Source organism: Neurospora hispaniola (genome assembly GCF_033458365.1).
Source record: "Neurospora hispaniola strain FGSC 10403 chromosome Unknown B0T23scaffold_7, whole genome shotgun sequence".
Taxonomy (NCBI): Eukaryota; Fungi; Ascomycota; class Sordariomycetes; order Sordariales; family Sordariaceae; genus Neurospora; species Neurospora hispaniola.
The window spans coordinates 404957-420850 of NW_026944412.1; the positions used below are offsets into that span (position 1 = coordinate 404957).

The 15894-nt window shown below is 52.0% G+C and overlaps 6 protein-coding genes across 6 annotated transcripts; 3 read left to right on the forward strand and 3 right to left on the reverse strand.

Moving 5' to 3' along the window:
• The first annotated feature begins 34 nt into the window (after positions 1–34).
• Positions 35–1458, forward strand: B0T23DRAFT_206641 (uncharacterized protein). The gene is made up of 2 exons (XM_062833477.1): positions 35–102; positions 211–1458. Exon 2 carries the CDS (start codon positions 456–458, stop codon positions 1248–1250), a length of 795 nt encoding a protein of 264 aa, XP_062689579.1. The 5' UTR covers positions 35–102; positions 211–455; the 3' UTR covers positions 1251–1458.
• Positions 1459–1464: 6 nt separating this feature from the next.
• B0T23DRAFT_206806 (nucleolar protein,Nop52-domain-containing protein) lies at positions 1465–3047 on the reverse strand. The gene is made up of 2 exons (XM_062833479.1): positions 2774–3047; positions 1465–2570 (listed from the first exon to the last, which is right to left on the reverse strand). Exons 1-2 carry the CDS (start codon positions 2817–2819, stop codon positions 1666–1668), a joined length of 951 nt encoding a protein of 316 aa, XP_062689580.1. The 5' UTR covers positions 2820–3047; the 3' UTR covers positions 1465–1665.
• A 2755-nt stretch (positions 3048–5802) lies between these two features.
• On the forward strand, positions 5803–8085 carry B0T23DRAFT_206902 (aspartate aminotransferase). The gene is made up of 3 exons (XM_062833481.1): positions 5803–6341; positions 6420–6479; positions 6811–8085. The coding sequence occupies exons 1-3, from the start codon at positions 6042–6044 to the stop codon at positions 7897–7899; spliced, it is 1449 nt and encodes a 482-aa protein (XP_062689581.1). The 5' UTR covers positions 5803–6041; the 3' UTR covers positions 7900–8085.
• A 1447-nt stretch (positions 8086–9532) lies between these two features.
• Positions 9533–10367, reverse strand: B0T23DRAFT_206919 (uncharacterized protein). Its single transcript, XM_062833483.1, has one exon. It carries the CDS (start codon positions 10274–10276, stop codon positions 9542–9544), a length of 735 nt encoding a protein of 244 aa, XP_062689582.1. The 5' UTR covers positions 10277–10367; the 3' UTR covers positions 9533–9541.
• Positions 10368–10927: 560 nt separating this feature from the next.
• Positions 10928–12363, reverse strand: B0T23DRAFT_206917 (snare-complex protein syntaxin-18 N-terminus-domain-containing protein). Its single transcript, XM_062833482.1, has 3 exons — positions 12116–12363; positions 11339–12054; positions 10928–11279 (listed from the first exon to the last, which is right to left on the reverse strand). Exons 1-3 carry the CDS (start codon positions 12227–12229, stop codon positions 11039–11041), a joined length of 1071 nt encoding a protein of 356 aa, XP_062689583.1. The 5' UTR covers positions 12230–12363; the 3' UTR covers positions 10928–11038.
• An 869-nt stretch (positions 12364–13232) lies between these two features.
• Positions 13233–15691, forward strand: B0T23DRAFT_385935 (major facilitator superfamily domain-containing protein). The gene has a single exon (XM_062837574.1). It carries the CDS (start codon positions 13556–13558, stop codon positions 15443–15445), a length of 1890 nt encoding a protein of 629 aa, XP_062689584.1. The 5' UTR covers positions 13233–13555; the 3' UTR covers positions 15446–15691.
• The last annotated feature ends 203 nt before the right edge of the window (positions 15692–15894 follow it).

The following is a 15894-nucleotide window of genomic DNA, read 5'->3' on the forward strand; positions in this document are numbered from 1 at the left end:
CATCACACTCCTCCCGACACAGAAGCCATCCCGGTCGCTGTTTCTTTGTCCAAGCTACTGTGATCGCAAGTTCCGGCGGAACTGTATACTATGATGCTGTGGGTAAGTTGAAACCTGTGGGCCAGGTCGTTGAACACATGGTGCCCACGAAGCTTTGGCTGTGGTGGTTTGCACAAGGTACCTGGCAACTCGACGCTAAGCCGATTGCAGTATAAACTTCCACCGGAACTTGCGACCACAGCGTCGACGCCCGCTCCGGCACACCGGACATCGGACGCCACCAATCGGAACACCAGTCGATTCGGATCGTTCTTCGTCCCGACTGCGTTGAGCGTGGCAACTCATACGCCGACAATCAGCACATACGGACTTTGGCATACGGACTACAAAATCGTCCAGGCCCCTTCCGCCATGTAGAATTTCATCGCTGCCAACGTTGCTGCCGTTGTCTCAAGATGGATGATGATATTTCAGCAGACGTCAATATCCTATCACAGTATCTGTCTAGACCGGATGTCGCCTCTCTCTCGTCTGTCGGACAGGTAGATTGCATTGTGCTATGCGTCAGCTCCGTCCTGTACAGCGCCCAAACAGTCTTCGACACCCTCGTGCAGCAGCCTAGCCTCACCAAAACCCTTGTGCTTTGCGGCGGCCTTGGCCACTCAACCGAGCTCGTTCACAATGCCGTCGCCCTTCACCCGACATTCAAGAGCATAGCTGTCGAGATCTGTGGGCTGCCCGAAGCCCAAGTCCTCTATGCTATCTGGAACTCGTTCTACGCAAGCCAGGTCGACCCCAGCGCTGCACCTCGAATCCTTATCGAAGATCGCTCCACGACCTGCGCTACCAACGCGACGGAAGCGCGCAAGCTGCTCGAAGCAAGCGCGCCGCGCTCCATTGTGGTCATTCAAGATCCGACCATGGTTCGACGGACGGTGGCATGCTTCGATCGTGTCTACTCGGACATGGCGCAGCCCCCGACCATCCTCGGCTGTCCGATCTTTGTTCCTCGCGTAAAGCCCGGCGGCACTAGCGGACAACTGGTATACGAATCACCGCCAGTCAACGAAGCATTGATGTGGAAGATGGACCGTTTCTTGGAGCTGGTCATGGGCGAGATTCCGCGATTGAGAGATGACGAAAACGGCTACGGTCCCAAGGGCAATGGCTCCATCGTCCATGTGGATATTCCCGATGAGGTTGAGCAGGCTTACACGCGGCTTGCCGGCAAGATTGCGCACCGTAGATGAGTATCCGGAAGTGATTCGCCCGGTGTCGGGGACGAGCTCTGTGGAGCCACACATTAGGCTTATTTTGTGAAGATAGACGAACGATCAGATAGAGTATAAAATACCTAAAACGCATCTGGTTGATACCAATCAGATATCTTGTTAGAATTTGGTGGAATGGTGGTTGAGTCACAATTAAACCAAGGTTGTTGTATGTATCAGTTACTTTTCGACTCACTACCTAGTTATAAACTCGCAGTGTCCTGGGTAACATTGTGAAACACCGATGAGGAGGTTCACGATTCAAGACATTGGTCAACAATACAATGTATTCCAAACAGTTCTTCAGCGAACAATGGAACGAAATCAAACAAAGCAACTCTATTACGCCAGCAGCCATGATATCTCAACAAAGATCATTGTTCATAAAACGAAATCAGTTATCAAACCCGCCCCATCCCTCATCCTCCTTCTCCACAGGCTTCTTGTCATTCCCCGGTAGCCTGTCATCCGACAACGAGTCCTTGGATCGAACCCTTATCGCGGGGCTAACCGTGCGCTGCTCCAGCTCCTCGATCTTCTCGATAATCCGCTGCACAATCTTGAGCGCCTCTTCGTCGCTCTCAAAGTCCAGCATGCCAACCTTCTCGGCCTCGTCCACCCAGATATCTAGCACGTGGATCTTGAGTCCCGCTGGTATCTTCTTGGCGAGGAGGTGAAGCGGGTCCTTGTTTTCCTTCTTCTCGGGTTTCTCTTTCCTGAGGGATTCGTGTTGGGGCTTGGCATCTTCGTCGTCCTCGTCGGCTTCGGGTTCTTCTTCTTCTTCGGAATCGCTGTCCTCCTTGACGTCCTCGTCCAGCGCAAACGGCCACTCGGCGAGCATATCGAGAACCTGATCGACTCTTTTGGCGTCCCACGCGCTCTTTTCCTTTCCGCTTCCCTTCTTCCCGGCCTTTTTGGATTTGGTAGCAGTAGCAGCACTGACATCCGCCTTCCCATCCTGCGCACCCTTCATCCACCTAAAGGAAGCACCCACCACCCGTCTGACCAGCAACAAAAACTTTTCCATGCGCAGCACGTCGATCGACGTCCACTCGCGCGACATGGTCGCCCAGAAACCCCTGAGCCAGGGGACGACGGACTCCCGAGGGAGGATGTAGATGAGATCGGCGAGCTCCTGGGCAAGGGTCTGCTGGGGGATGGCGCGGTCGCACATCCACATGGCGTAGAAGAGACCCTTCCACAGCTTGAGAATGTCGATGGGCGAGAGCGTGGTGGCAATGTGCTTGGCGGAGAGGAAGGTGTGCAGGGAGGCGAGGGCCGATTTGCGAATTTTGCTGTCTGTCGAGAAGGGAGAAATGTCAGTAATGAAGGGTTTATGGAATGGGAATTGGGTAGACATTTTGAGTTTAGATAGAACGTGATTGGATGTAGAGGTGGTAGTAGTCAAGAGGTATAAGGTAAGTAGGTATCCCAAGTAATGATGTAGCTTGTACTTCCATCACATGGCAGTGTATGTACTGAAAGGTGGGATGCAAACGTACCGCTCGAGGCGAGGTTCTTGATGAATGGCATATTTTGCGACGCCATCTTGACTGGTTTTTTTTTGGTGGTGTTTTCACTCAACTTGATTGTTTCGACTGTGTCGTTGTGTTGTAGTAGGGCCAAAACGCAAATTGGGTATACGCTGTGTAAAAAGACGAAGTACTGGGATCGGTTTCCTAGAGGCGACGAGATGCTGCTGCAGGCTGGGCTGGAGATGATGGTGGATGGAGTTCAAGCCGATTGAAACGAAATCTTGTCCGCCCGGCAGAAAAAACTGGTGGACCAAGCTTCCGAGAGTTCACAATTGGAGATAAACAGCTGATAAGACTTCGCGGCAGGCATTTGGCTTGTCCAGCTATCGCCAAGATGCGGGGAGTTTTGCGCTCGCTATGTGATTGGTACATGCTAGTAATTGTGGATTCGGCTATGATCAGCAGGAACCCGACAGCAGTCGAATTCCATCCCGGCCGCACCCGTTCCCCAGCAACCTCTGCGGTGGTCACAGGTGACAGCTGAGTCGATGCCGGCAGCGTGAGGCATGGCATTCAGTCACCAGCGACATCGTCGGCAGGACGGAAGGTGCATCACGAAATTTCGATGGTCCGTCCATGTAGAATTCGGCTCCATCCATTCTCCTCCGTCCCGCTTCCCCGCCTTGCCCGCCCATCCGCATTCCGCTATCGATTCGGGATCTCCTTCTTCCCGCTTGCTGTTTCCCCTGATCCCCATACTCTCCCCTAACTTGGCATCCATGCCACTCTGTCCGGACTTCTTCTGGAATCCTGCTTCTTTTGTCCAGGCACCGGGCCTAACGACATCCTCACCGCATCAACTGTCATGTGGTCCAGAGACTGTGATTTCATTGAAGGATTTACTTTGATTGAAAAACTGGCGGTCTTGCTAGGCACTTTGATACGCTCAAACACTCAATTTTTCTCAGCCCTGCAAACGGTCATGTGAACTTGGTGTTATCTTTGTCTAGTGTAGTGTCTACCTAGTGTAGGTAGTGTAGATAACGTATACCGGCGGGCCATCAAGCCTATCAGATTCACCGTGACATGAAGTCCGACAGCCATGCAGACTCGAGAGTAGTGTATCTTTTATGGGGAGGTTAGCACCAAAGAGGAAGCTTGCGCCTGGCCAGAAAGCAAGTGAAAATCTTCGGACTTTCTTCGTTCAGTTGGGGGAAGCAAAAGGGGAACTGAGGACCAACTAGTGTCGTACTCCGACCACAGAGGAAGAAGCTGTCAGGGCTGTGAACCGTTGACCAATGCAACAAAAACAGGATCCAGTGACAGTCAGGGGTAGATCTACGCCCTAACCCCGCGGAGACCATTGGGCCTTTACCCCGGATTGCGTTCTGTCTGGGGCGGGGAAGGGAGAAGAGCTGGAAAAAGAGACATGTGACAAAAAGGAATGAAGCGCGGGGACGTATTTAACATGTACCATCTTATTGGAGCGCTTACGCAGGTGAAAATGCGCCTTGAACATGCCACCTCATCTGAGTCGTATCTAAATGATAAAATAAACTCTCTCAAGCATGTAATCTCTAGATGTGTTTGACCTATCTAACGATTTGGCGTCCCTTGTAGTTTTGACTATCGGGGTTGATACGGACACACTGAATGGTTATCTTGACGATACCTTGAGGCACTCTATCTGATACGAGATTGTCGTCTTGTGGTTGGAATCGGAACTTTTAGGGGAAACGTCCAAAACCCGGGCTTTCGACGATATCAGCTTGGTTAGTGGAGCGGTTATCACTTCGGATCCTAATACAGGAATTTCCTACAGCTTCCGACAACCCTGGTTTGCTTCCAGGATCGAGTTCTTTTCGGACATTTTGACCGTCGTGAATCGCTTCATTGTTTTTCTCTAGTCCACGGCCAGATCAAGGTACCAGACGATTGTCCGGTCCCAAAATAGCCGATTCCCGTCGGGAGAAGCCCGCTCTAGCAAGCAGCTCCACAGGTATCTCACACGTGCCAAGCACAGCCTGTAAAATCGCAAAAGCTGGTCTCCACGGGCAGTGGAACGGGACGCCGGCCATGTCCCCGCCATGGTGCAAGTGCTGCAAGTGCTGCAAGCTCTTTTGTGTGCAGTGAAGGCCTTCCGCATTCGGCCTCGAGGCTCTGTGTGCCTTGCTTGGCGTCTGGGCAGTGGAAACTGTGACTGTCTCTGACCTGTCGAAATATTCATCATTTGCCCCCTGGCATGACAATGCATGGAAACTTGGGGTCAATGACAAAGATTAACTCACCGTCTCCCTATTATGGATCAGAGAAACCATGCCCGACAGTTTCTTCAAGTCACAAGAACGGTCGGCAAATTTCACAAGGGCCCCAAGGGGAAGCTCAGCTATTTCAAATTCCGAGCAAACTCCAGTGTCATTGGGTTCCAAGTGGACCAGATGGGGATCTTGGTGTGGACTGCAGTGGGTAGGGCATCCTCCAACACTTAGTCACGAATTGTGGTCCCGTTTACTAGTCCGTCTGACTTACACGAGCCGTCTTCACGATGCTTCCAAGCGTTCCAGGATCGGTGAAAATCCACGTTTATCCGTATAAGAACAAGGTATCACGCTAGATGGGCTGTCATGGCCGCGTTTCGGTGAGCAATTTCCGTCTTAGGAAGCTGTCAAGTGACGGCCCTTCTTATGCGATTCATGATGCCTCGGTCGCAAATCGGCCAGCCCTGTTATGGGTTCACATGCCGCCCTCAAGTGGCCTGTATACAACTGTGAATCTGACCTCATAGCAACACTGATTCTCCAAGTACTTAAGGTCATATGTAGTCCTACGGGCTGTTTGCTCTGCCTGTTCCCGTAGATTCCTCCTTTCCCATGTAAACTGTGTCTTTTGTTATCCTACCATTACGGCATTACACAACAACCTGCCCAGAAGACCAATCGCACAGTCCGTATTGGTCACGACTTGCAAACCTGAACCAAGAGAGTGCTACGATCCCCAACTTCTAGCCAGCAAGATACCAGCCATCTTCCCCGCCCTTCCGTACAGGCTGAAGAGCTAAAAAGAGAACCGCTTACGGACCGCTGCTCGATCCGAACTTCTGGCTAGATCCGACCGAGTCCGCTGACTGTAACCCCCCGAAACTTTGGCCTGTCCAAATCCCCGTCCGTTGTCGGTGTACCCAGACAGCGGATTGCAAGGCTGCATCAAATCAACCGAAGAGAGTCCGTTCCAGGCCTCGCCGCAAAGAATTTTGACATACCTCTACCGAAACCGCCTCAGATACAAAACAGACAAGATGGCGCCTGCCTCGACTTTATTGCGCGCTGCCGCTCCCGCTCCTCACGCCCACACTTCCTTCCCCTCCCACCACACCCCAACGTCATCGCCAAATCGCACAACCATCACCAACACCAACCCTAGTGCCAACTCCACCTCTTCTACTCCCCTCCACCGAATCCAGACCATCGCCAAACACATGGCGCTGCCACAAACAACAAGTTTCCCCGCCGAGGTGGTACCTCAAGCTCCCGAGGATCCTCTCTTTGGGTTGGCGAGAGCGTTCAAGGCGGACCCAAGTCCCCAAAAAGTTGATTTGGTATGTTGCTTTCTCACGGCCACCCACATGCGCCGTGTGGTGCAAATAACACAGCAATTGCTAATTTGCTGTTTCCAGGGCATCGGCGCGTACAGAGATGAGAATGCGAAGCCGTGGGTATTACCAGTTGTCAAGAAGGTGAGTGTCGCTTTATGTTTATTTCCATTTCATCTGGCCATGCGGCACACTGGAGTCCCCGTCACTGCAGTTCCATCGCGAGGGCCTCAAGAGCCTCACTGTGTCGGGCAATCCGGGGAAGCCTGTAGGCGATTGCCCTGGGCGGGATAGGGTAGCCCCTGGAGCTAGGCACCTCGTGCGGCCTACAGAACCCCTCCCTAAGAGCCCCCCTTCCACCTTCCAGGGGCACTTACAGCTCTCCCTGCACTGTCGCCATAGTGACCATCGAGAAGAAGCCATCAAGATGCAGCAAACAGAACGCTAGGTAACTAATTACTTTCCCACAAAACAGGCGGATGAAATCATACGAAACGACCCTGAAGCCAACCACGAATACCTCCCCATCGCCGGTCTCGCTTCCCTAACCAGCAAAGCCGCCGAGCTCGTTGTCGGTGCCTCTGCTCCCGCCATCGCCGAGGGGCGCGTCGCCTCGATCCAGACCATCTCCGGCACTGGCGCCTGCCATCTCGGCGGTCTCTTCCTCTCGCGCTTCTACAACCCGTACGGCGACGCCTCCAAGAAGCCCACCGTCTACCTCAGCAATCCAACATGGGCCAACCACAACCAAATCTTCTCCAACGTCGGCCTCCCCATCGCCCAGTACCCTTACTTCGACCAGAAGACCAAGGGCCTCGACATTGACGGCATGAAGAAGGCCCTCTCTGACGCCCCCGAGCGCTCTATCATCCTCCTCCACGCCTGCGCCCACAACCCCACCGGCGTCGACCCTACGCTCGCCCAGTGGCGCGAGATCGCCGAGATCATGGCCGCCAAGGGCCACTTCCCCTTCTTCGACACCGCCTACCAGGGTTTCGCTTCGGGCGACCTCGACCGGGACGCCTCCGCCATCCGGCTCTTCGTCGAGCTCGGTTTCGAGCTCGTAGTCGCACAGTCCTTCGCCAAGAACTTTGGTCTCTACGGGCAACGCGCTGGCTGCTTCCACTTCATCTCCGCCCCTTCGCCGGATGCTGCGTCCATAACCACCCGCGTGGCCTCGCAGCTCACCCTACTCCAGCGCTCCGAGATTTCCAACCCGCCCATATACGGCGCCAAGGTGGCTTCGATCGTACTCAACGACCCCGCGCTCTTCGCCGAGTGGAAGGAGAACCTGCGCACCATGTCGGGCCGCATCATCGACATGAGGAAAGCTCTGCGGGCAAAGCTCGAGGAGCTGGGCACCCCGGGACCGTGGAACCACATTACCGACCAAATCGGCATGTTCTCATTTACCGGGTTGAACGAGAAGCAGGTGGCTAAGCTCAGGGAGGAGTTCCACATCTACATGACCAAGAACGGCCGCATCAGCATGGCCGGTCTAAATAAAAAGAACGTAGATTACGTTGCCAGGGCGGTGGACAAGGTTGTCAGGGAAGTGCAATAGAGGACGCCTCAGTCTTTGCTTTCCTTTCTGCTCTAGTTCTTTACTGTTTCTTGGTCATTACTCTTACTCTTTCTTGTTTTCTGCTATTCCCTTTTCTTTGACGAATAAGCGGTTATCAGGTGGTCATGCTGTATGTCTGAATGGGGATTAGCAAGATTACAGCGATCCTCTCTTATCATCAGTAACGGGTTTATTTGCTGGTCTGTTATTGGGGTGTTATATGGTAACGAGGTCGAGGCCTAAGATGCCTCCCCATGGGTACTACTTTGCTGCTGAATGGATGGGAACAGCAACCGGGAAAACTAACCATCAATGGGGAACAACATTGATGGGATAGAGGCACACACTAATTCACGTGCCCGAATGGTTAATCAAAAAAACTTGTTCTCTTTGTTTGGTCCTTGTTGGACTTTCTGAATCCCCCCCCAAACTCTTGTCCCTTTTCTTCCGATTTTCCTTGTGTGATATTCTTCGTATTGGATGTGACTGGCAAAGCGTTTGGGGTTCTCCACTCCGCCAGCCCCTGATAGAAAGTAAACAAAACGCACTCGACGATATCCACAACTGAGAACGGGGCAGGTATTACCACCATAGCGCGGTCCATCTGGGTGGTCGAAAAAGGATCTCCAGGGATGATACATAATTGTAAAAGCTGCTATCAAGTGTATGGTGTTCGATTTGGACTTATTCATAGATTAGTTCTATCCTGAGTATCAACGATGAGGGATATTTTTATCAAGTACTACGACCTCGATGATAGTCCTTTTCTTGAATGACTTTCTGATAGCAGTATCTTACTTGACGGATTCTTTTCAAGAACATTTTCAAAGGAGGTGATTTTGCTAAAGTAATCTGGATATCTTGGTCTTAGAAAGGGGTTTCAAGTCATCCTGGAGAGATGGTCTTGCCGCCTCAGACTGATCTATGGATCAGGTTCATGTAAATATCGTCCTGAGAAGTATTTTACAGTATACAAGAAAATCCTGGGACTGTCTATACGAGTATCACTTAGCCCCAGAAGCACAAAATGGACAGACAAGTTCGACAAGTAGTTAATACGGTATAGACTGTATCTAAAGTGCTGCACAAAACCCGCTGTTATCGCTTGCAACTCGTTACCATGGTTCCTCAGTAAGTTACCACCAACGAACCCCCAAGGCATACATCATCGGCTATCCTGCAACGTCTGCCGCCTTTTCGTTTACTTTTCCACCTTGTAACCTATCCGCAATCCCTTCCGCACAGTGAGTGACTTCTCCACCCTCCCATACTGTCGTGACACAAAGATCCAAATACTCCCCACTAACCCATCGTGTTTTCCAAAGTGATCTAGCCCATCCACCCGGATGCCATACCCCTAATACGCTCCATAGTTGAAAGGATCCACGTCGGGTACTTTAATGATCATGCTGCTGTATATGTTAGCGAGATTCCGAGGACGATACAAAAGAGACTTTGTGAGGTATCAGAACAGGGGAGGAAGTTCAATGACGGCAGCAAATGAGACAGAGCCACTTATCAACTATCCTCTTGCTCGATACAAGGACGTGGGCCCCCATCACCCTGTTGAGGGTAGACATCATCGCTTGATCCAACGTGTACTGTGTCTGTCTGTGGTTTACTGACATAAACTTTTTGATAATTAGTTGTCGAATCTCTCGACCCTTCCTCCACGAAAAACCACTCGAAGGGAATTCGCGGGAAGGTCATTGATTTTGATATCAAAAAACAGCCTCTTGCCTTTGGCTTGCCAACGCCAGACCAAGGCGTCCGACAAGAGCCATTGCAGCGCCGCACCATGCCGTGGCCCTTCGATAAATCCTGCACCTATGATCTGGCCAAGGTCAAACACCGCGATGTCGTCGATTCTCCCTGTGCTCTCTACCTCAAAATAATTGAAAACAAGATCTTTGACGGATCTGTATAGTTGATAGCCGAACTGAAGCGTGGGTTTGATCAACCTGATAAAGAGTGGATAGCATGGGAATATCCCAAGACGGGGATAGCCGGAGCAGGGGGGGCATGGGATTATGTCTCTCATATTGTGATAATGAGTATGACGTTCAGGGCGATCTCGATTTCCTCGAATTCTGTCGTCGATTGCCAGCTCCGTCCGAAGTAACGCGTTGAAAAATATCTGTTCAATGAGCTGGATGTCCGGGTTCTCTACTTGGACGCGCCCGCGTAGGGAAAGGTAGCTCGTAGTTATCGGAAAGCTGAAATTGTCCACTGTTGCAAAGAGGTAAAACGCCAGAACCTGAGCGGCAGTGAAGAAAGCAGTGCCGGCTACTTTCGATGATGGTGGCCAGGCAAATGCACCATTTACCGTCGAGAATACATGGTGGACGATGTTTGAGGATAATTGACCAAGCGACATGTTGAACGGGGATGTCGACACGACCGTTGTGGGAAGCTGAACAAAGAGATAAAGCTGGCCTTCCTGTAGAAGCAACACGTGCGTGGGCGGTCAGGAGCAGAGTTTTGATAATGACGAGGGTATCACATTCGTGGGCACCTGCTTGTAATCGGTCAGCTTTTGGTCGGTAGAGATTATGTTGGAAGACACCTACAGGTCCCTTTCACTTCCGTTCAGGATGCTCCGAATGTTGGGGTCAAATTCTCGAAGAACTTGATGTACCACAGCAGGCAATTTGACGGCGGCGGCAGCGAAATGGCGAACAATACCCAAAACGGAGGATAGAAGGAGCCCCGGATGAGGAAAAACCAATGAGTCCCGATATAACAAACGTTACTGGTGATGATGATAGTGCCGATATCGACGTGTAATCTAGATTGTTACTTGTGATATTTGACCAAGTCAAAGCTGTCAGAATGTGATGGAGGGGAAGAAGAAATGGTTTGCCCGACCAAGTTGATGAACACAAGGCTGGCAAGCATTTGAGGAAGGAAGGGGACATCGATGTGGATTTTGGTGATGACAATACGAGAAGCTCCTGCACTTTGCAGGTTGAGGGTACAACAAACTAGACGCAACAACCGACGAGACAGCCGAGTTTGACGCAGAAGGATGCGATCAGTGGGAGAAGAAGCGTTGGAGTAAAATTAGCAAGTGGCTGATTGGCTTGATTTTTGATCAAGCGCTTGCCGCCTATAAGTCGAATTGCGGACGCCAACCGTCTTAAATGATCAGATCCCATATGACAAGGAAGGCGCAGAGCCCCGTAGCAGCGAAGAAGGTATACCGAGCTGGACTGGCCCTGTTAGTGCTCTTCTTGAGCTCCTTGTTACCCCTGTCGACGCCCTCGGTGGTCTCGAAAGACTCGGCCACAAGCTGGTCAATATGCGCCGATTGAGTTGTGAGATTGCTAACCAGCATATTTTGCAGTTCGGAAATCTCGAGCAGTGATTGTTCGGCGGCCCTGTGACACAATTAGTCCCTGATGTGGACCTCGAAAGTCGTCCTAGACATGTTCCATACCTGACTTTGTCCAGCGTACTCTCAAAGTGCTTCACCATATCTTGATTCCCCTTTTCGAACATTTGTATTTGTTCATCCGTCAGGTCTTGTGTAGGCACCGCCGATCTTCTCTCATACTCATCCACAGGCAGATGAGAGGTGTTCCCCTGGACCGTGCTTCCGGACCGTCTCCGTGAACCAAAGTGATTTCCAGTATCCAATCCAGTACTGCTCCTTGCCTTGGCCAACACGCTCCTATTCTTTTCCATCTCCCGCGTCAGCCTGGTCTCCATCATGGCCTGCTGCGTTCTTGCTGTCTCCTGCAGGCGTTGCCTTAGGTACCAAATAACACTCTCGCGATGTGCGCCCAGCTGACGGGCAACGGCCTCGGCAGCAGCATGTTCTTTGCTCTTTGAGCTTCCTAGCGGGCCGCCGCCAGCAGCCCAGGACCCCAATGCGCCAAGGCCGCGGGCGTACTTCTTCTGGATCAAGGCGGTCTCGGTGCTCTGGCGCAGCTGCTCGGCGTCCTCGAGGGCGCGAATGCGGGCATTGAGGTCGCGCAGCGTCGCTTTGGCATTGGCGTCAATTTCTTCGCGGTCACGATCGGTAAGGTAGACTGGCTGGGAGGAGCCGTTACGAGCCGAAGTGTGGAGGTGTGTCTTGCGCGGAGCGGCAGTCGAGAGGTAGGCTTGACGGAGATTGCGAAGCTCGGAGTGTAATTGGGCAACAAGAGAGGTCTGATAATGTACGTTAGGAATTTGTTCCAAGAGGGCGCCAGGAGTGGGGGAGATGGCCTACAATTCTGTAAGCCTCCTTTAGGAACTCGTCGGCGGTATCAGTGGTAAAGGGTTTTGTGGGAGGTGCATCGTGGCCTTTGAGGAGCCCGTTGAAGGTGGAAGTGAGGTCCGCCATGATGTTTATTAAGGATTATGACTTATGTAATGGTTATCTTGAGGACCACCTTGTCGTCCAGGTCTCGAATCAGTGTCCGAGGCCATCAAGGTGTCACGATGTCAAAGGGAAAGTTGAGGTTGGAGACGGGATGATCCCATTGCTGAGTGCTGCCGCATGCTGTAGTGTAGCTCAACGTGGCTGAAATGATGCCAAGCGATGACGGAGTGTATCGATCAGTGGCTGGTGCTTGGGGTTCGAAGGCGATGTGGCTTTGGCATCCGGTGCCTGCCAAGCTCGCCAAGATGCCAAGATGCCAAGATGCGCGCCCTGCCGTTGTGGAGCGTTTGTTGCCCCGACCGGAGCGGAAAGCGGCAAAAACGGCGCCGATGTCGTCCAGCTCGGTGTTATTCTCGCCATTTCGGCAACCATAGTTTCTCCCTTTTTCTTCCTGTTTTTTTTTTTTCCCCTTGTCATTCACACAGACAAGCTCGAATGGAATCTGGAATTCGAACATTGACGGAACCGATATCGGGTTGGAAAAAGTAGTGGCACAAAGCTACGTGGCTACGTACCTCTAATGATAGTGACGGGAGTTGTTCGTATCGAGGAATTCGGATGGTGATGAACGGACGTTGAGTTGATCGGTTGATCACGAGCACAGTGTAAGTAAACATGACATCTCCCTTGACACAGATCGTTGTGAGCCCTCAAGTCAAACTACTAGTAAAAACATTGCCGAGATTCACATTGTCTTCGGCTCAACTGCAAATGATGCCTGGTCAAAGCAAAAGACATAAACGTGACCCATCCGCTCTCTACGTTCAGCATCATTCGATGGCCTCCGGACACTTTGACCAGAAGCCTGCCTTCTGTACACTACCTATCTGTTCTACAGTACGGATTGACGTGATTGGACAAGTTGTTAGTGATAAGCTTAACCACCTTCCTCGTCGGTCAGGCTTAACAATCCTCCATGATTCTTGTTTGTTCAAAGAAAGAGCCAACGGAAGCCAGACCCTGAGGTAAGGCCACCACCCCTTGCGAACTGGGGATACAAGTCATGCAATGAGCTCCGGAAATAAAAAGCCTTTCATGTATCGCCGTCCAAGCGGCAGTTGGGATTTCTCGTATGACCATCTATCCACCCCCACTACCCTTCCTCTTTTTTGTCCCTTTCAAATACCGATTGGTGCTTGCCGCCAGATATCTTAGTGGCGGTGAGGTCAAATCTCCAGCATAAGTAATTCTGGATTTTTCGTTTGCTACCGGTTACATAGAAGCATCGTACTTCTTTTATCCAACCTGAACAAAACCGCTCCTGGATCAAGACCGGAGCCACCCAACATGAGTGGTTCCCGTCCGTTATCTCTCACCTCTGAGGCCTCAGTAGGTCGAGGCATCGACCCTCCAAACTCACCACTGCAAGAGCAGCAGCCAACAAGAGCACCCGCCCAAGAAAAGGAGGACGTCATCTCAACAATATCACCCAGCAGTGACCCTACTACCTACCAGCCGGGCCCCGTACCCGTCCCGAACCCGGATCCGGACCCGGACCTAGACCCTTCAGGCATCAACGCCTCCCAAGACCCCGAAGCCAACCTCACCCGCCTCTCCTCCGGACCCGCCTACACCGTCTTTCCCCCCTCCACCCGCAAATGGATCGTGACCATGATCACCTTCGCCGGCTTCATCAGTCCCATGACCGCCAACATCTACTTTCCCGTTCTCGACGCCGTCGCCCACGACCTCAACGTCTCTATTAGCAAAGCCAACCTGACTTTGACAACCTACATGATCATGCAGGCCTTTTCCCCGACGCTCTACGGCGACTTTGGCGACGCGGCTGGTCGTAGACCGGCCTTTATTATCAGTTTTATCGTTTACATTTGCGCCAACTTGGGACTGGCGCTGCAAAAGAACTATGCGGCACTGTTGGTGTTGAGGATGTTGCAGAGCTTTGGAAGTTCCGGGAGCTTGGCGCTCTGTTACGCAGTAGTGGCAGACGTCGCTGTTTCCGCCGAGAGGGGAAAATACATGGGTTTTGTTTCGGCGGGGATCAACATCGGTCCTTCTCTTTCGCCCGTCATCGGTGGCGTGATCGGGCAGTACCTGGGCTGGCACGCCATCTTTTGGTTTTGTCTTATCTACACGGGGGTCTGGTTGGTGCCGTATATTCTGTTGGTGCCGGAGACGTGCAGAAACGTGGTGGGCAATGGGTCGACGAAGCCGCAGGTGTGGTGGAATATGACGGTGGTGGATTATGTGAAGGGAAAGAGGAGGAGAAGACATCCCGGCTCCAAAGAGGAGGAGGAGGAGGCGAAACGGCAGGCGGAGAGGACGAGACCGAAGCTGAGGTTTCCGAATCCGTTCAATACCTTGAAGGTGGTTTTCAACCCGGACTTGGGATTGCTGATTTCGTACGGCACGATGGTTTACCTGGTTTTTATCCTAATCTGCGCTACGCTAGGCACCCAGTTCGCCGATAGGTACGGGTATAACCAGCTTGAGACCGGTCTTTGCTATTTACCGTATGGCATCGGCTGCACCGTGGCCGCTGTCGTGCAAGGCAGGATCCTGGACTGGAACTACCGTCGTTTGGCCAAGGAGATGGGTATGACGATCGACTACAAGCGCGGCGACGACTTGTCCAAGTTTCCCATCGAGAGGGCCCGACTGCAGCCTGTCATTCCCATCTTGGGAGTCGGTGTGGTAGCGACGATCGGGTACGCCTGGGCGCTGGAGACTACGACACATGTAGCCGGCCCGTTGGTGTTGTTGTTCGTTGTCGGATTGTGTGTCACGGGCAGCTTCAGTCTGGTGAATACCCTGGTGGTGGACCTGTACCCGGAGGCGCCGGCGACGGCAGTGGCGGCAACGAACTTGGTCAGGTGCTTGTGCGGCGCAGGGGCGACGGCGTTTATCGAGGCCATGTTGCAGAAGATGGGCGTGGGCTGGACGTTTACGTTTTGGCCGCTGGTGCTGGTGGTGTTTAGTCCGATTATCTATCTGTTGATGACAAGGGGACCGGGGTGGAGGGCGCAGAGGAAGGCGAGGTTCCAGAGGGAAAGGGAGAGGAGAGAGCAAAAGGAGAGATCGGCTAACGAGGAGAGTTTAGAAAGTTCGGACAACTCTTCAGCGAGTATTGAAAAGACGGAGGAGGGTGATGGTGAGAAGAGGATTGTGGATGGGATATTCGTGATCGAAGCGAAGAAAGGGCAAGGCTTGAGCAGCTAGGTTCCCCTTTGTGGTATTTTCAGTGTTGTGATGTTTTGCCTTTATTCACGTTTTTTGACCTTATCGCCCACGTTGATGATACCACGGAACATAGATACTTTATGGTCTTGGTGGATAGAAAGGGATTATTCATGGGCGATGAATGCTACTGAACGATGGACGGGGAGGGATCGTTAGGCAGATGAAGCATGAAGATACGCATATAGATTCGACGGGCAAGTGACCATCGTCACCCACAGCTTTAGCATCACCGTTATGATCAGTCTTAATGTCGTAATGCCAGATAGTTACCCATCAACATTGTTACTCTCTATATCTGAAAGTCAGTCTCAGTGCAACATGTAGCTTAGCTCGACAAGTGTCTTGCGACCTGCCATTGTCGACTCGGAATCCGCCCCAAAAGAAATATATAAAAGATGATGATATACATGTAAAAAAAAGTAAGAACA